The 20,840-nt window shown below is 39.2% G+C and overlaps 1 protein-coding gene across 6 annotated transcripts in view; it reads right to left on the bottom strand.

The window, feature by feature from the left end:
• The window catches only part of AKAP7 (A-kinase anchoring protein 7), a 121,792-nt gene that overhangs the window by 9,076 nt on the left and 91,876 nt on the right, over positions 1-20,840 (bottom strand). For 2 of the 6 annotated variants that reach the window (XM_069487352.1, XM_069487351.1), the window contains exon 1: positions 19,578-19,792. The exons of 2 other annotated variants lie outside the window; for them this stretch is intronic. In XM_069487352.1, coding sequence (XP_069343453.1) covers positions 19,578-19,626 — 49 coding nt within the window. In that variant the 5' untranslated portion in view covers positions 19,627-19,792. Of the gene's footprint in view, positions 1-17,081; positions 17,151-19,577; positions 19,793-20,840 lie in introns of those variants that run through there. 2 more of the 6 variants (XM_069487350.1, XM_069487346.1) reach the window with 2 other exon arrangements.

Here is a 20,840-nt window from a genome sequence, read left to right as displayed (position 1 = left end):
GATAGACCTGGACAGATCATTGAAGCAGAAAATCAATAAAGAAACACAGGAAAACAGTATGGAGATTCCTCAGAGAAATAAATATAGACTTACCCTTTGATCCAGCAATCCGACTACTGGGTGTCTACCAATAGGAAAATAAGTCATTTTATCAAAAAGACACCTGCACTCAAATGTTTATTACAGCACAATTCACAATCGCAAAGATGTGGAATCAACCTAAGTGCCCATCAATTCATGAGTGGACTAACAAAATGTGTGGTATACATACACCATGGAGTACTACTCAGCCATAAAAGAGAAAGAAATAATGCCTTTTGCAGCAACTTGGATGGAACTAGAGACCATTATCCTAAGTGAAATATCTCAGGAATGGAAAAACAAACACCACTTGTACTCACTAATACTTGGGAGCTAATTGATGGGCACACATGGGCACAAAGAGACATAAAGGTCATTGGAAATCAAGGCAAGAAGGGAGAGGTAAAAACCTGCCTATTAGACATCATGAACACTACTCAGGTGATGGGCACACTAAAAGCCCTCACGTAAGCATTATACAACATATCTATGGAAACAACAACAACAACAACAACAACAACATTTGGACCCCTTTAATATTTTGCAATTTTTAAAAATGTTCTGGCTGGGTGCGGTGGCTCACGCCTGTAATCCTAGCACTCTGGGAGGCCGAGGCAGGTGGATCGCTCAAGGTCAGGAGTTCAAGACCAGCCTGAGCAAGAGCGAGACCCTGTCTCTACTAAAAATAGAAAGAAATTATCTGGCCAACTAAAATATATATAGAAAAAATTAGCCGGGCATGGTAGCACATGCCTGTAGTCCCAGCTACTAGGGAGACTGAGGCGGTAGGATCGCTTAAGACCAGGAGTTTGAGGTTGCTGTGAGCTAGGCTGACGCCACGGCACTCACTCTAGCCCGGGCAACAAAGGGAGACTCTGTCTCAAAAAAAACAAAAAAAAACAAAAAAAACAAAAAAACTTCTCACTTGCTAAGATAGGAACTATCAAAAATCTCATTTGATATCTGAACAAAGGCTTCCTAAGCATCTTCCCATCACTTGTACCACTCTGCACTTCTTGTTCCCGAAGCATAATTGTGTCCTTCTTAGAAGTAATTTTTTAACTGAGCTTACCTTTTCTTTCATCCACCTAGCTAAAAAGAAACACTAACGAAAGATCTGTAGGCTGTTCAAAAAGTTAGTTTGGCACACTCAGCTGCCTTGCAAACTCTCTGCAACTAATCTGTGAGGAAGGGCAGGTCAGGAATCACCCTCAAGTGCACATTTAAACTGACACTGTCCTTGAACCCCTGTCTGCCAACAGTGTTAGCTGCAAATGCCCCAGGAAACAGAGCTCTTGTAAATAAAGCTCCCCTCCTCTTGCCAAATACCAAAACTCACCCCAAATACACACACCAGAAAATTTTAGAATTAAATAAACCATATTTCAAAATATTTTCTAAGATATAAATCTCAAAAGAGAAGGAACCATGCCTTTTCAAGTTGGGTTTCTGGTTTTGTGTTTGAGACAGAGTCTCGTTCTGCTGCCCAGGCCAGTGTGAAGTGGCGAGATCCTCACTCACTGCAGCCTCAGATTCCCGGGCTCAAGCGATCCTCCTGCCTCGGCATCCCCAGCAGTCAGGACTCCAGGTGTGCACCACCACTCCCAGCTAAGTTTTCTGTTTTGTGGAGACAGGATCTTGCTATGTTTCTCAGCTGTTCTCAAACTCCTGGGCATAAGTGATCTTCCCACCTCGGCTTCCCAAAAAACTGAGATTACAGGTATGAGCTACCATACCTGGCCAATGTTTTATTCCAGATTCAGGAGCAAAGAGTAAATAGAAAAATAATGCTGCTGTAATGTACAAAAGGACAATATCCAGGGGTTTTCGAGACCTCTACACTGTATATCCCTCCATCCACCCCCACCCTCATCGTTTATTAATTGGGGCGGGTAGGGGTAGAATGCAGCTAAACTGAGTATCAAGAGTAGCCTTGAGGGAAACAAGGGGACGTGAGCTCCCAACAGGCACGTGACAGTCTGAGTGGGCTGAGGCGGTGATCCAGGCAGCCTCAGCCAAAGAGTCATAATGACAAAGGGTTAGATTAGACATAACCCAAATACCCTTCAACTGTGACTGAAGCAGCAAGCTATGATAAGTCCATGCAATGGAACAGTCCTCGGTACAAGGTAATGAAATACTGGTACATGGAACACCACAGATGAATCTAAAACACATTATGCTATGTGAGAGAAGCCAGTTCAAAAAGGCCACATAATGTATCCTTTCATTTATATAACATTCTGGAAAAGGCAAAACTAGACTACATACAGATCAGTGGTTTCCAGGGGTGGGGGTAACAGGAAGGGTTGACTATGAGGTGGCACGAGAAGATGCTGGAGGGTGATGGAACTGTCCACAATCCTGATTACAGTGACGTGACTCCATGTGTTGATCAAATCTCACAGAACTCTATGCAAAAGTGAATTTTACTGCATGTAAATTATACCTCAATTTAGAAGAAAACAGTAACGAGAACAATTTCTTCCCCATGATGAGGGACCAACTCAGCCTCTATTGGGGTCAACATGTGAACTCAGTGAACAGACTAGTGCCGAGTCACTCATCGTAATTAGCATGTGTACGGTAATGAGGATGACTTCTTAGCTCCCCTCTCTGCTCTAAGACATGTCTCAACTGTAATATCTGTAATCTCTCATAGCTGCAGGCCTCAGATTTTCAGCTGCTTTCCTTCTGAATCATATTTTTCTGTTGTGCTCAATATTAAAATATGAAAAATAATTTCCACTGAAACAGACCGAGATGGTTTCTGAGCATAAATGAGACCCAAATAAATTAATTCTCCTCTTCAGTGTATCAGACATATATCATCTGCTCCAATCTGCTCAGAGTACAAACTGGAATTGGTACCCAGTACTTTGACAAGTGATCACCATCACTCTGCTGTTGCAGTCTATTTCAGGGGGCACTGTGCTCACGGTGGCTTGTCTTGCTCATTTGTTTTGCTCTGTCTTGTTTGTAGGCTCCCATCTGCTGTTCCATATCATAAATTATTCTCTATTATATAGCAATCATCGTGGTTTCCTCCCTGAATTTTGGTTCCTGTATTTGTTCAGGTTGGAACATAGGGACTTCCCAAGATCCCTGACTGGTTGCTCAGGACCACTTTCAGTCATCTGGGGCAAAACTGACTCCCAGGTGCAATTCTCAGTAGTGATAAAAGAAGTATGCATTCCAAACATAAGTTCTGGTCCACAGGAGTATGAACAGAAGTATGGCTATCACTGAAAAATTATTTTTAAGACAAAGAAGAAACAAATATAGTTTTAAACATGTCACCAGAATAAATTTTCAAAAAAGTATGCTTTTGACTGGCAGAAAAACAAGGAAGCCAGAAAATAGAGCATTGCTAAGAATCTAAATATTATTATATTCATGTGACTTGTTACTTATTTTAAAAGAGTTTTACATAAAACTTTAAGGCACAACTAACTAGGACCAATTTCACCTATTTAGCCAACACAGCTGCTCATGATAATATACACTTGTCTTTACAGGCGGATATTCTAGACTAGGAGTTGATTCAGGCAGAAATAAAGGTCATTTTCCTGTGCTAAAGGAAGTGCTCACCAAGACAGGTCAGCAGAATAAATGTTGCCTTCACTCTAATCTGGTAAAATAAATCATAAATTGTAGATATCACTTTACCTCTTTTATAAGCAATAAAGACACACCCAGATCAGCGGCCACCATGGGCTGAGAAACGTCCCATGGTGCCAGGTGACTAACAGCAGCAACAGGAATACTTCCCTCCATTCATGTAGACAACACTTCATACTTCTCCAAGTACGTTCAGAAACATCTCATTTGGTTCTTACAGAAAACTTATTGGGGAAAATAAGTGGTATTCTTCCCATGTTATAGGTGAAAACAATGAGACTCAAGAGATCACATAAACTGCCTGTAATCGCAGAGCAGTAGGAATAGGAAAGGTGATTCCCTCTCTGGAAATCAGGAAGCTTAGTTCATCCAGGACACTCACCCCTAGGCAGATACTCCACAGTGCTCTCATTGGGAAAATGAAGGTATATATGTGGGAAATATTATGTGAGAAACACCACATAATTATCAGTTGATTGGAGAACAGAAAAAGTCAGATTTCTTTTTCAGATTAAAATTTTCAATACTAAGTAATGGATACTGATTAATGCAATACAGTTCTTGCCTTCCTTCCTTCCATTTTTCCTAACACAAGTACTCACTCAGCACCCTCAATTTGTGATAAGCATTGTGCTATGAACACAGAAATGCATCCAACATGGGCCCTGCCTTCAGGAACCCTGAAATTCAGTAGAGGCAGAAACACATGTTAACAAATAAATAAGAGATCATGAATGTTCTGAAGGAAAGATGTACAATGTAGAATGGGTGCACAAAGCGAACAGTATTCAATTCTACTTAAGGGAAAATATCCCCCAAAAGTGTCATATAGGAGGTGTTGCTTAAGCTGGAGCTTGTAAAATGAGTACTTCTCAGCTGGGCCAGGGTAGAAATGGCCCGACAGGGAGTTGAGATCAGCTTGGCTAGTTTAGTAATGGGGTAGAACTTGCTCTAATATGAAGTGACTGATGAGGTGGGAGGGAGGAGAATGATGAGGCTGGAAACACATGCCGGGGAGAGACTATGAAGGCTCCAGGAGGACATAATGAAGAGTCTGTACAACATTTATTTCTTGAGTGCTTACTATGGTCAAGTTATACTTCTAGATTCTGAGATATACACAAATTATTAAGGCTTGTCTTCAAGGTATTGCTTATTTCAACTGTGAGGTATAATGTTGAAGAAAAGTCAACTTTCAGAAAACCAGTACTGTTTTAAAATGTAAACTTGGGTCTCAGAACATTCCTATTATTTTATAGGAAAACATCAGATGTGCCACTGACCACTGATTTTACTTCATTTTAGGTCTGACACCAATAACTAGTCATTAAGCTTAGCGAGGAGGGACAAAAATATAAACTACAAAGTAACCAAGAGCATCGTAAATATTTTAAATATCACAAGCTGAAAAAAATTAAAATTGTTTTAAATAAATTATTCAAAATTAACTCGGCTGACTAAACCAAATGCTTTTTTGGATGAGTGTGTAGAATGTGTCTTACACTGCAAATTTTTCAATCTATTCAGCTAGCTAACACATAAAATAGGTTGAACTGATGCTGTTTTTCTTTGATGGTTTCCCAAAACAGTTTTAAAGTCTGAATACCAAAATCGAGGTACATAGAAAATTTGGTCAGTATATTTTGCTTGTGAATACTAAAAAATCTGTGGACCAAGTCTATTAGGCATTATAAAAGCAATAATAATGGATCAAATAGAGAATGTGTGATGCTAAAGAGAACTTGAAGATAAGATGATTAATCATTAAAAAAATCAAGGGTGAAATACCTAATGGGTACAATGTACACTAACTGGGTGATGGGCACACTTGTATCTTTGCCTCAAGCAGTGCAAAAGCGATCCATCTAACCAAAACATTTGTACCCCCATAATATTCTCAAATAAAGTTTAAAAAATCAAGAGAAAAGGTCATCCTTGGCCATCCTTCCTGGAAATGTAATAAAAATGAACAAACAGAGCACACTTTTTTAAAAAACTGAAGCTTGGCAACCTCATAAATTTATTGCTTTAGCTTCAGGAGAAATGAAGAAAGTAATTTAGGATATTTCTTTTCTCGATGACCTAAGACTATTCTTTCGCTAGAGGCTTCCAAAAAGCATTCAGACAAAAACCAAATAGTTTTAAAGTTCTTTTTGGTGCTATCTGCTGTTCATTAAAGGTTTTTGAATGTGTGAATTCTTACTGCAGGAAATTAAAATAGCATTTAAAGTCGTTGAGTGATAACACGCTGATGATATGTAAATGTTAATTCATTTGGTCTATCAGTTGACATTTGCTTTTTAAGCTCTTGATCTCTAAGTATGCAAGAACTGCTCCCAAAGGAATTTCAAGTGTCAATAAGAAACAAGCACATGTAGTACCAGGGTGGACAAAGGACAGTCATTATCATGCTGGGCTTCCTACAGAATCAAGTTTCCTACAAGGCGAACTTGATTTCTGTGGGGAAAGCAAGGAACTGAAAAGATGGTTAGGAGGAGGAGATCAGGGACGATCCCGGTCTTGTCCTCTACAACGTCCCACTGTTCTCCCTGAAGAATAAACCAGACTCTGCCCCACTGCAGCTGCTTAGGTCTCTGCCCAGGAGCTTTGGGGGCTGCGGAGCCATGTTCCTTCATCACCAGCTGCTTCTAAGACCTAGTGTCCTGCACACGGAGCCTCAAATCTCCACACATTCATATTTTCCAACACAGAACATCATTTTACTCAGTTGTAATGATTACATGTACAGATCCTTTTGATAATAACAAACCTACTTCATATTAAGCACCTATTATGTGCCTGGCTTTTTCTGCCCCCAACACATTGAAGTCAAAAGCTTACCATTATTATCACTGTTCTACATATGAGAAAACCAAGAGTAAGAAAAGCCACATGAGACTTGCCCAACTCTATACAACTAAAAACTGCCAAAATTAGGATTCAAATGTAGATCTACGTGTGGCTCCAAAACATCACACTCTTGCCATTATCCCATGATGCTGCTCTATTTCTGACAACTGGAAATACATGTCTAGGATACCTTATATAATTTTTTTTTGGTCTAAGATGAGACCGCTAACAAGAAAATATTTATAGTGCTTCCTCTTGATTCACAGAGTGAGAACACCTGGGCTAGAATCCTAGTTCCCTCACTCACTACTCTGCATCCCTGTGAAGTTGCTCAACCCATCTCTGGCCCGCTCTCTTTATTTGTAAACCAGGGATAACAGTAGTTCCACACCACAGCGCCGCTGTGAAAATTAAGTACGATAATACAAAGCACTTAGCACAGTGCTTGGCTTATAGTAAGCATTCAATAAAATTAGCTACTATGACTGCTGTTTTGATGTAAATGAAAGTGATACTGTGACCCCCTTTCAATTTATTGTATAAGGTTACAGGCTATTTGTTTATGATCTCCCTGATAAACGTCTCTGTGAGCAAACATAACATGGGAAACCTGCCCACTTTATACAAAATATATTCCTTGAAACAATGTTGGAATAACCGCACACAAGAATCTGAATGCATTGTTCTATATAGCTTACATTTATATTCTTTTACAACTAAGTGATATTCCAACATGGGTAAAGGGAAGAGCTACTGCTAATTAATCTTGCAAAAGGCTTCTAGCAGACATATGAATAGACGACAGCTGAAAGGGTGTAGTAATACCGATGGATTTAGGTTTCTAAATACACCAGACTAAATCAAGTTCAGTTTATATGCAAATTTCCAAGAACTTATCTACCTCAGAACATGTGTTAGGCATACGTAGTAAGCTTCACGATCGTCCCTAGTCTGAACTTTGCTCTCACCTTCCTGGTACAGTCAATACAAACTTTCAGTCACAGGGCTTCTTTCCAACCATTCATTCATTTTTTTGTCAAATCCCCAAAAGATGTGATATAATTAATGTCATAGAAAATTCAGCAAAAGCTACACTGTAAATAAAAATCAGCACCAAGAGAAAACATACACTATAATACCAAGTAAAGAAAAGGGGGAAATACAGATTGCAGAGGTACAGATCCTACGAGCCATGTTTTGAGTTCTGGGCTTCCTGATATTCAGAGCGAAAGGGCATGCACGATGCATGGTGGTTCTTGCTGCCAAGAGACCAAAGCACACACCATGGTCCTTCAGGGTCACAGTGAGTGAGTGCTTCATGGCTGCACCATCCCACAGGGCTCCAGGCCACACCCACTTTCCAATGGCCGGCCCCAAATCCCTTCCTCAGCGACCCTCTACCCTTTTCCTTGTAAGAGCACCCACTCCACGTCTCCCCTTTGGTAAGCTGCTCCTGTCACGTTCTACAAGGCTCCAGCAGGACTACTGATTCAAAGCTACCACTGGGCCATATGCTACCCCTTCTTCAAGACACTTCATTTCCACCTTTCGGGGAATTTTCATAATACAAGAATACTGTTCTTGTTAATATATAAAGACACTTTATACCATAATACACAAATTACAGTGTCTTTGATATATAAGTGCCCTCACAGGTTGCACAGTTTACAACCTGTACCTTTCTCCAGATTTTATACAAGGGAATTAGGAGAGAGAAACTCGTTCTACTTGAATGTTGAACGGTAAGAATGTTCCCCAGAGCTGCTGGGAGTCATATCTCCATCACTGAGAGAAGCCAGGGAGGGTGAGAACACAGAAGCTGCTGGAAGCCATATCCCCAACTAGCCAGCGAAGCCAGGGAGGGTGAGAACACGGAAGCCAGAAGAAAAGTTGGAGAGGTGGAAGGCTGATAATGTCTGTTAATCAATCTCAAGGTCAACTTCTATCCCTGTCTTGTTTGCACATGTGAGCCAATAAATTCTCCCTTTAGGGTAAAAAAAATGAATAAATTTGCCTTGACCTGTGTGACCTCCTGGAATCTATCCTCACACTGCCTTGACTCTTCCTACTGCACTTTTCTATTTCTGCTCTGACTGGTTCCCAGATCCTTCTAAGAATTCCTCAGACTTCTCAAAAAATTCCAGCCACTACCTTGACCTCCTGGCATCTGAGCCTTTGGTACCCTGCAACCGGAAGCCATGAGAGCACAGCTTACTATTCTCAAATGCTAATCACCTGGCTGCAGGTTTAACTCCCACCTAATTCACTAACCTCTCCCCATATCATAGATTGGCAGTGAACATTGTTAATATGAAATAAGAGAATTGGTTTAAAAAAATACCAAAAAGAAAAAAAAGACATTATAAGATTGCAGAACACATGCTTAACAAACTTAAAATGAGTTAAATTATTTGTAAAGAATGTTCATAAACTGTTGATAAATTAGTTTAAAAATAATTTTTTAAGTTTGTTAAATTGATCTGGGTGAGGGTTTTCCTTGGAAACATCTTATTAACAACTAATTTGAATTACTGTAACATACTTATTTTTTAACTGCATTTCTTTTAAAATAGTCACATTTTTACATACTTTGTGAAATTTTATAGTGAAAATACACTATTATTTAATATGGTTATTACTGTTGTCCCAAAAGAAATGAGAATCACAAATTGACCTAAACTAAATGCTTACCTTAGGAAAAAAAAATAGATATTGTTAAAACATAGCCAACAACTATGTACCAGTTATTAAACTATTGCCTGTCGGCTCCAAACCCACCCTTCCTTGGTCAGGTTTATGATACCGGAGCTTGGACTCAGCAAATGTATTTTTCCTTCGCCAGCTGGGTGTCAGGTTCTGCCAAGAGGGGGCGCTAGAGGGAAATTGGACAGCTGCACAAAGGGAAAAGGATCTTGTCCTTTGCTGTCAGTGTTGCCCCAGCTATGGCTATTTCCTCTGGCTGTGGCAACTGGTTCTGGTAGCAGCTGGTTCCAGTTTTCAATTTTTCCCTCTCTGCTGAAATCGGCATCATCAGATTCCTTCAGAGGTGACAGCAAAGGTTCCCAGTGCCCTCTCCTCAGAGGCCAGAAACCCAGCTTTGAGGGTCTGTTTTCTATGTTCCTGGGGCACTTCCTTGAGGACAGCCACCCCTCCTCAAAGGTCTGAGCCTCAGCTACATGAGAGTCCTTCCCACAAGTTAACCCAGCCTGAAAGTTACTGTCTTTGTTTCTCCTCAATATTGCCTTTCCATCTTTTATTCCTCCAAAACCTACTGAACTAATTCCCTATATTAAATTCTCTCTGTTGAAATAACTGGTGTAGTTCCTATTTTCCTGGACCCTAAATGGTACAAACTACTTCTGTGTTCTTCCCCCACAATGTTGTGTTTACAGAGGACTAAGACATGAACAACAGAAGCAAAGAGTACCAAGTTAGGAGCAGCTATGAGCTTTAAGTTTTTCAGAAAAACTGCCTATTTCATGAACTTCTCCATAAAACAATATTTATCGTGCCTTTTAATTTAATATTCATACTTCATCTCATTTTACATATACATTTTAGGTTCCATAAAATCTGCAAATCTAATTTTATATTGGAGGTTAAGTACATATAATAGTGTGTACACATAGCATATCAATTTTTTACCTGAAATTTACCATACTCAGAAAATTTAAAATCTAAATTTAGACAAAATAGTTTCATAAAAATTTCATTTACGAAGACAATCATACAATAGGCAATACGCCTTAGCTTGTTATTTCAAGGACTCATTGATACCAACTGCCAGCTATTACTACCATGAGTTCAATAATCAATATTTATGTGGTGTATAGGTGATACAACAACTTACCAAACAAAAACCCAAATTTGTTTATTACACTTCTATTTTAGAAAAAGTGCGATTCTCAAGATACTAATTTAAAAGTCATTTAACAGTTACTAAAAATTAAGAAATAATAAAGACATATATTTTTCATCAATTTTGGTCTTCCATGTAAAGAATTTGTTGGCCTAAAATAATTTGAAAATTCTGCCTTAAAAATCCTCTTTCAGGCAATGTATTATGAATTATTAATGCAAAATTTGACTATGATAGTGTCTCTATTTTAGGATTCTATTTCAGTATTTTCATTGTTTAAAACAAGATTTACTGCAAACATAATGAGAATACTACTGGGTTTAATGTATCCTTACCACTCGACTTCTAAGATCACCAAAAGAAAATCCGTTAAAAACTATCACAACCATTGTCCTAATTTTGCCCCTCTGCAGCCATACAAAATAACTCTTCTTTCCTCTCCACATTAAAATACTCCCTAAATGTCTGAACATAACTAATTCTTCTGCCTTCCGTTGCCCTAGCTAAGCAGCCTTCCTCCTGGGATGTGGTTTCCAGGCTCCTCTCCCTCCCGGCCATCCTCAGGACACTGCAGCTTGTGAGAACTCTAAATAAAGTCTGACTACAATAGCCCTGGATAGAAAGTCTTAGATTAACAAATCATCTGCCTGCCAGTTTATTAGCTATCATAAACATCAATCAAAACCCTGAACAGGATAAACTTTACGGCTAGCTTTAGCTGAACATTTAAAATGCTTAGAAAAGTGTGAATTTTATTTTTGCTCTCACAGTCAAATGTGAGCCATCAAACTGCAGCTTGATGTAATTCAATGGCAAATGCCAACAACAGTCATCTGATCACAAAGCCGGAAGAGAGGCAGGAGGAGGGGCTCTGAGGGAGGTCATTAAAAGTGGATCACCCTTTTCCACCAGATTCCTTCTTTCCTCTCCCATCAGCATTACCAATGAAGTAAGTTCTGTCACCCTTGGGAATGTGAAACTCTCTCTCCATCCACTCCAAGCATCTTGTTTGTACATCACTTTCTCCCTGGTAGTATACATTTTTCTGTATATATATTTTATGCTTATTAGTGTCCTTGACTAAATTAATAAGTTTTGGGGGAGTGTGTAAACACAGAAAATTATAAGCCTAAACTATCTTTGATTCAGCCTTTAATAAAATTTACATTTATGTCCTGGTTAGTGGAAAATTTAAGTTAAAGCTATACTTATTCTTTATAAAGTTTTCATCATACAGTTCAGTTTCTGTCTACAACTATTTGCTAAAGCCAAAGAACTTTACAATGAAACTGAAAAATGTATTTTAATAGTTCCAAGGTCTGTTAACTTGTAACGCTGAAATTATGAATGTTTATTACGGGACACTTTATTTACTAAAATGTTTGCTATAGGAAATGTGTTTGCTCATGTCAAGTTGTAAACCCTGCCTGTAGTAGGAGATAAGGTAACTTCCAATCTTGGTGGTTATTGACTCACTGTCGCTGGACTTTGCTTACTTAGCTATGCGACTTCCCTATGCAACTTCCCTGGCACGTAAGAGCCATGAATTTGATGGTTAGACTGAAAGCATAAAGATCCTTTATCTCAGCTTTTTCTTTTCAGGGAGTAATAAACCTTGGGATCCAAGAGATTTCTTTTTTAAAATTAAAAATTAAAAAAAAAAAAAAAAAAAAAAACCCTCCAACAATACCATGTGTTATTCATCATTGTATCTTCCAGAACACCGGGCTCAGTTTTCCAAATGTGATGGCTCAACAATATTAATTGAAGTGAACTAATTGCTCTTCACAGCAGCTCTCACTTAAGGCTAAATTTCATTGCAACTAAAATGGAACATGAAGATTCAGATAAAATCAGACAGCTTTCACTTCTCTAGTACATTTGGTAATATTTGTTTCAGGGCATACACTGGGGCTTGGCATATAATAAATTCAGTAAATATAATTTATCTGCAACAGACCAGAGTATTTGAATTGCATGACCACGGTGATCTCAGAAGTCAGCTCGGCAGAACCATGGTTTTATTTCTACTTATATACACTGAGGGGCCCCTAGAATAGCATCCAAAGCCTCTGGTTGCAGGTTATAAAATTTTAACTCAAGTGTAAGCAAAGAAAAGGGGGGAAGATTTGTTGCTTCATGTAGTGAGAAGGTCTTTGGCATGGCTGAACTCAGAGGCTCAAATGCTATCACCAAAACTGTCTTTCTCTCTCCCCGCATAGGCTCTACTCTCTTCTGTGCTGGCTTCTCAGAAAGACTCATCCTCACTATACTTGTACAGTATGAGCACGTACTGTAATATTATGTTTACATCCTTCCTATTCACAACCCAAAAGGAAGACAGACTCTCTATCAAATCTTAAGGATGACTCTGCTGGCCCCACACCTCTCTCCCCAGCGCAGGAAGGCAGGCATCAGGATGGACAGGACCCCAAGGAGACGGGGAGGAAGTCCCCCATAGGAAAGGATGCTGTGCAGATCCATGCTGCAAGTCTACTCAACAACTCTAGGTCTGAAATTCTAAGTTCCTCCTTTTTTCCCTTCTGGGAAAGGTAGAAATAAAAACAGTTCTGCCAAGCTGACTTCCAAGGTGACCACAGTTATGCAATTATTCTAACACACTATTTGTTACAGAGAAATTATATTTACCGAGTCTATTATACACCAAGCATAGTGTCAGGCATTTTATAGACATTAGCTTATGTAATTTTCATAATAGGTAGATATTATTTAAGATGAGCATACAGAAGATTAGAGAAGTTAAATAGTAAATGTCAGAATCAAAAATGCAAACTGAACCAGTCTGTCTCCAAAATTCTTATTTTTCTGCCATATGACGCTGAGTTTTGAAGCTCTTTTGAGATTCTTTATTGCAGCTATCAGAAGTTTGTAGATGAAAGCTCAAGGACCTACATATTAAGTATGGCCAGAAGTAAACAGAAGGCAATTATCTATAGCAAGTGATCTATTAGATGTCCTGAAATAGTTTTATTAATACTAGCCTTAGCCTCATGTCTGAAATTCTGCCATTACAGATTATTTTGGGCTTAGTCATCACTGCTGCTTAATTTATTATTTTACTACAAATACTTCCCATGAGCACTTGGGATAATTTGGCCTTATTAAAATGCAAATACCTCAGAAAGGAATAACAAATATGAACTTTCTTTTGTTAGCCAAAACCTTTGTGGATATCAGATTCCCTGCTTCTTTTTTCATGGCCCCAGGAAAAATGACACAAGCTCAGGTCATATCCCCTTGCTGAGGGCCAGGTCATCTAAGCAGAGCTCACAGCATCCAATGGTCACACTAGGGGCTGGGGACAATTCTACAGCCGTGGTGCACCTAATGAAAATCACTCAACATTTGAGAGTAGAATCCAGGCAAACTCTAAACAGGTCTGAGAACAAGAAGAAAAGGAAATACAGTTACCACCATGTAGCCTGTGAATAAACAGAAAGAATCAGAGGACTAAGATAAGAACAGTAACTGTTAGCACTTGCTCTAATGTTCCTATACTTGATTTTAGAAACATAAACCACCTGAGTATACATTATTTAATAAGGGAAAAATCTAATCGTTAGTGACTATGGCTAAATGTTTTACATCGTACAACATTCCTGCTGCCACCCCAATATGACCCACAGAGATCTTTTGCAAAATGTAGTCTCAGGTTACACACAGCACCTCTGGCTTCACTGCCTCAGAAAGGGGGCAGCAGGTACTGAGCTGCCTGGCATCCCAGCCTCCTACCAGCTCTCGGCCCCGTAACACCCCTGCAGGATTGTAACTGAGAAATTCCCCACGCTTCTGCCTTTCAGCAACTTCCTCTCCTAAATGGAACAGTTGGGGAGCATCTATTTTCTAACAGTTGCATTTCATAAGTGGTTTGAAAAGTAATCCTGGCATAGTACCTGGCACATAGCACTGAATAAACTAAGAACAGGAGGAAGAGGAGGAGGGAGAAGAAGAGTTGGAGGAGGAAGGAGAAGAAAAGTTGAAGGAGGAAGAAAAAGAATTACATCATATCTATATCTCTCATTCTTTTATTCCCTAGACTCTTAGCTCTAAGTGACAAATGGGGGAAAAAAATGAATAAACTTTCCAAATCATAGCAGTTCAACCTCCACTTCTTAAATCTGAATGAGGCCCTAAGACATCAGCAGCCTGCGCAGAGTCAGACAGGACATAGTTCTCACTCAGTCCTGTGCTGTCTATGGTAGGAACTGCATGCCAAGCAACGGGCCATATGTTTTCAATAGGCAGCAGCAGAACTGGTGTTATGCTGTGTCCTCTGTGCAAACGCATTTCTACTGGCAAGGAAGGACAATAAATGTCACTGTCCACTGATGGGAGGTTGCCTATCTGCAGTCCGTAGGGGCCAGGCTTTAGAGTCTAAGTGAGAATCTGTCAGAATGTTTCTCTGGTACATTCAGTAACCAAAGCTCTTCATGGGTTCCAGTCATTCCATGTTCTGCCCTCTGATAGGCTTATTTATAATGAAATTCTGTTTCACTCATATCAGGAAATGTGTATCATTCTCTTCACTGACAAGCATTTAGAACATGCCGCCCCTGGGTTAGAATATTATGTGAGGGTCTGATGCTACTAAGAGAGATATACAACACATATTCTGAATATGGGGAGCTTGAATTCATGTGGTAAGATAAGACATGAAAGATAACTATGAAGTCAGTGTGTCCTCATTGCAAATGAGAAGGGCAAAGTATAGGGCTTATAGGATTTCTAGGAAGCCTTCTGGAGAATTAGAGAATCAAAATACAGACTTCCCTGGGTATAACTTAATCACCACCATTGTAATTAAGGTTCAAAAATGTAAGCATTCACCAGACATGAAGTCCACACTGCGTACCTCAATTTATATATTAATGTAATACCATCAGACTCCAAATCATCAGAAATTATCTGGAGATTTGACTCATGAAATGAGTACTATAAATGGTCCTGGTAATTCATCCCACACAAAAAGACTATATTAAAACATTTCACGTATAAAATTAAAATGGGTGTCATGTTAAAATACATATTCTAATATTTCATTTTCAGCATCACAGCATATCAAGGCTGGAAAGTAACCGAGGTGTCAGCGCATCCATTCATGAGCAGGTCCATTCTCCCTTACGACACCCCTAGGCGTGGTTTCCCATCCTATGCTTGAATACTTCCAGGGACAGGAGACTGGCTACCTCGTGAGGCAGTTCAGCTCATCTTTGGACATTCACCCATTTCATTCTACACAAAAGCAATATACTTTAAAATGGGAAAAACTGCAAGAGGAGGAGGGCAAGTACAGTGTTTTCTAATTAGAGATGTGTCCATTTAGTTACTAAGTTTTCTTTTGAAGTTTACTTAATGAGATAAACTGTAGCAGTCGGCATGCCTGTGCAATGACATTTCTGTTCATGAACATTCCTTTCAGGCAGCTCACTGTGAGAAATTAAGTCATTCAGAGAAAACAAGTCCTATAAGTATTCAGCAAAAATGACATTAGAGAATATCTACATATTTGTTAACCCTATAATATCTACAGTAATTTTAATGTTAAGAATGTTCCTGTGTAGCAATAGAAAGAGCTTAATATTCTAAGAAACATGCATTTCAGTATATTCTGTTTACTGTGGTCAAAAAGAAGTATACATTTTGGAAAAATGTTTATGCTGGGATTCAAATAAAAAGGGCCTAGCTGCTTTGTGACACATTAACTGATAAACCATGACCAGCTCTACTGTATTTGACGGTTCACTCCACTATCGAGATTTCCAGCAATTCCACTACTGGGTATTTATCCACAGGGAAGGAAATTGGTACATCAAAGGGATACCTGCATCCCCACGTTTACTGTAAGCACTATTTACAATACCCAAGGCGTGGAATCAACCTAAGTGCCCATCAGTGGATGAATGGATAAAGAAAATGTGGTACATATGCACAACGGAATATTATTCAGCCACGAAAAGGAATGAAATCCTGTCATTTGTGACAACATGGATGGAACCAGAGGTTATGATGTTAAATGAAATGAGCCAGGCACAGAGAGACAAACCTTGCATGTTCTCATTTGTATGTGGGAGATAAAAAAGTGGATCTCATGGACATAGAGAGTAGATTGGTGGTTACCTGAAGCTGGGAAGTGTGGGGTAAGGAGGGTAAAGAAAGGTTGGTTAATGGGTAAAAATATACAGTTAGATAGAAGGAACAAGTTCTAGTGTTCAATGGCACAGTAGGGTTACTAATAGTTAACAATTTATTGCATGTTTCAAAATAGCTAGAAGAGTAGAGTTGAAATGTTCCCCAAAGAACATGATAAATGTTTGAGGTGATACATATCCTAAATACTCTGATTCGATCATTACACATTGTATGCATGTGTCAAAATATCACATGTATACCATAAATATGTACAATTATTATGCATCAACAAAAAATGCATAAAAAAAGATTTCTGGCTATGCATGTAGTTAAACTTCCACACAAACTTAGGCCCCCGTGCAACTAGTTGATTAGAAAGTCATTTTGTTTGTTATCAATAGATTAAAATAGTAGCACTACTATATCGATTAAATCGAATTCTTTCTATCTACCACCACCACCAAGGGCAAAAGCAGGATAAAACAGCAGCAGGGGAGAAAGAAGGTCACTTGACTCTTACCACTTGGCCAACTGGGTACATCTTTGCTGTATCTCTGTAGCACTGCAGAGGACGAGCTTTCCAACTCACCTGTGTTTTGAGAATAACACCCACAAATTTAAACTTTCACCAGAAACTCATCAAGTTTTCCATAATTTGAGCTGCCCTCAGGAGCAACATTCTAGGGCCACCACCCTTTACAGTACAATTAGAAGGGTGTGGGTATTCACATTTTTGTGCTCTGGCCTTAGTTAGGTGCTCATAAAGCATATAGCTCAGAACAAGCTAACAAGACTACTAGGTGGGGACACAAAGATGACTAAGACCCAGCAGGTTATTGTACAATCCAGCAAGATCAGAAAAATGTTGGGTCTTCCGAAATGTCTATTATGGATTCTTTCACATGTTATCAGCACAACTTCTGGACTGGATACCTACAGCTAGTGCCAATTTCTGTGTGGCTGGGCAATGAATTCTCTGCCACTTTTTTACACTCCCTTTATGAGTACTGTTAGGTATGTATCACCAGGAGGATAGCAGTGCCTGGCACAGAAGCTTCTCTTTAGACCATTCTTGTAGCAGAGACATTAAACACAGCAGCAGTAAATAGCTCTATAATGTGCATATATGTGCTCACGGGCTGTGTGGATGGATGTGAAGCAGATTAGGAGGAGAAAAACAGTGAAATAACAACAAATGAAAGAAGAAAGAATGATGGGAAGAAAATGGGGAAGACCAGGGGGCCAGCAGGAGTGAATGAGAGGAGGGGGGCGTGAATGCATTTATTCTAAACACAATTTGCATTTCTAGACTAGAACTTGGCTTTGGACACAAAGTCCTGTCTTCATTTTTTTTTTTTTTTTTAAAGCTTGGAATTTTAGAAAGTGAACCCCAAAAGGAGTATACATCATGCCCCATAAATTAATATTAGGAAGCATTGTATATAAAACACAAGACTTTGTGATCCAACAGTCCTAGATACGAAAGACAGAAAAGAGCAAATTCCTCACTGAGTTGAAACTTGAATTCTTCAGATAAAGCCGCAAGACTGCTTACACACGGGCAGGAAGAGAAACGGAACAGGAGAGCAGGTGCTCCAAAGGAAAACTGTGAGCAGTGCAATAGGAAGTGGAGAAGCATAAGGAAAGAATTCACTATCCCTGTATCTGCTCGTGCCAAGGTTTTTCAGATAGGGATGTTCCCCAAGAAATGAATCAATCAACAAAAAATCTTCAGGAACTGCAAATGAATCATTCTGACAAATAATCTGACAAGTCTCAGGCTGCCAAATGAATGCCAATGCTCTTTGTTAGAAAGTGAATGATTTTGTTGTAAGGTCATCTCAGGTTGTAAGATCAGGATTGTTACGTACTGTACAGTATCATTTCACAAGTAAAATTTAGAGCATAGTTTGTTGGTTCTTTTTAACAATCAAATGCTCCCACGTCTCCAATGCTTGGAGACTCCAGCATTTATTCCAAAGCATTCCCAAAAAACTGCTTGCAAAAACTCACTTATTTCCCGAGGGAATGGGTATAGGATATGTATTAATTTTTTTAAACTGTCCCTGGATAGTTTCCTGAGGAAACTAGCAGAAGGAAATATAAACCAGATATGGATCTTAGAGTATCTGAACCAGATATGAAATTCTGTGGACCTATTTAAATTATAATCAAGTGCTGATGTGAAAGAAATGTGGCTGCAATTTACTAAATATGACTGGGAACATTTTATTGAAAAGTAAGTAAAAATTCCAGATTTCAGGGCAATGAGTGTAAGACAAACTCTATCCAGCACACTAATTAAAATGCCAGTATCCTATTTAGCAAAGCTAAAATGTAAGTGGATGCATACAAGCTGGTGAGGAAAAAATCTCAAAGCAAATGTCACCACTTTAAGTTCTGCTTTCTGGGCCATAAGCAGATGTGAAATTTGCCTGGTATTTGTTTAAAAATATTCAACGAGGTTTCTGCTGGAAGCAAAGCAGCATCTCTTGTTTGGAGTGGTCTTATAGTTATACTTCCCTTCCGGGAAGAACAAAGCAGAAGACACATGCAAATACTTGTAAGTGTATAATACACATCATTTTAGAACCAGCTTTACCTCTCTATATGTTATTATTGAGCATATTTTCTCTGAAAATAGGCCAGTTTCGGAAAAGAAATATAAAGTCTGGCTTGTACAATACAGCAAATTGAATGCAGTGATTTAAAGAAACTCAAAACTAAACTCTGACTCTAGCTAATCTGATAAAAATGAGCTATAAGACTACCAACAGAAGAAAATCAGAAATTTTCCAGTATTTTGTATTTTTAATGTAGCCTATCTATTAAGTTACTGTACTTTCACAGTTAATTTATAGCTACACATCTACCAGTCCCTGTAAGAAATGCACATTAAAAATCACAGCTGATTAGTCTGCTCTTTTCCATGAGAAAAAACAAAACTATCCCTAGGAAGACAACCACACAAAATAGTCCAGCACTTAGGATTCTGCACAGTACAAATCTCACTTACTGATTTTTTCCTCATCTCTTGAGAAAGGGAAGCAGCAAAGCTGGCCCATGGCACTGGTGTACTGTCTGTCTTTCCTGGTGTTCCTCTCCGAGAGCACCCCAAATAGAAACTGCAGCTTATAGCACGGTCTGCGAGCACACCCTGCCTCCTGCACTCCACGGAGCAGCACACAAGCGTGAAGAGCCAATGCACACGCCTCCAGAGGGGAGAGAGAAGCTACTCGCTGCGGTGAGCAAAAAAGGCTCCACCTCCAGTCCTCCAGCCTAGCGACTGCTCTGGGACTGGCATTCAGTGAAAGAAGTGGCCGCACACTGGCCTAATTCTCACAAAACCGCGAGCCCCTGGCCTCAGATCAGTGCCACGTGCGCTTTACGGCTCTCTGTGTGTGTCTTTCAGAGAGATAACCGAGAAAAACCACGAGTCCTTTCTCCTGCAGACAAATGTAGTAATTACGCATGGAAATTCGCACCAGAAAAACCCCTTATTTTCTGTCTGCTATTTAAAGAGGAAGAGCTTTCTTTTATCCCTGGGAGATCATTGTGGTGCTTGTTTGTTATATGAATAGGGAACCCAGCATAGCAGAACACTGAAAACACAACTTGTATGAAGTATAATTAACTACCTAACAAACTGCATGCACAATAGAAATGACAGGGAAAGTGGGGGGGAAGTGACTACCAAGTGTTAACTACACGTTATAGCATACCTTTTAAAGTTAAATACCTGCTTTCTGAAATTGCCTTATGCCTCTACTAACACAGTAATCAATACTATGAATTTTGAAATTGTCACATCAATTATGTCAATGGCCTAGAAAATTACCCACACATAGATGCATCACTGAGAAAAAGACCAAGGATTAGGGTATCTTTTTGTATGAAGCCACAAGGTGATTGAACAAATTCAGGGGCTGCAAACAACTAATTTTAAGACACGATATATCTTGCACTTTATGACATGATATAACGGATTTCACGTAATTGTTCAAAATCTGTTATCTTACAGAGGGAACAGACTTGCTTTGTGACACTTATAGGAATGAAAAATTCTCTTAGTGCTAGAAATTCCATCCAAATTCTTACTGTACTCCTCCACTTCCTAGCTAGGCGCACACACACCTATTTACCAGGAGTTGGAAGGAAAAAGGATGATGCTGAGAACCTCGAGTGGTTCTGAACATAGTACGTCTGCTTTCCCACACATCCAAACAAAAAGCATGTGCAGTTTGGAATAATGAAAATTGTCAATTTAACAAATTCTATA

Source organism: Eulemur rufifrons, chromosome 15, assembly GCF_041146395.1.
Source record: "Eulemur rufifrons isolate Redbay chromosome 15, OSU_ERuf_1, whole genome shotgun sequence".
Taxonomy (NCBI): domain Eukaryota; kingdom Metazoa; phylum Chordata; class Mammalia; order Primates; family Lemuridae; genus Eulemur; species Eulemur rufifrons.
Note: the sequence above shows the minus strand (reverse complement) of the source record. Positions and strands in the feature narration are given on the sequence as shown.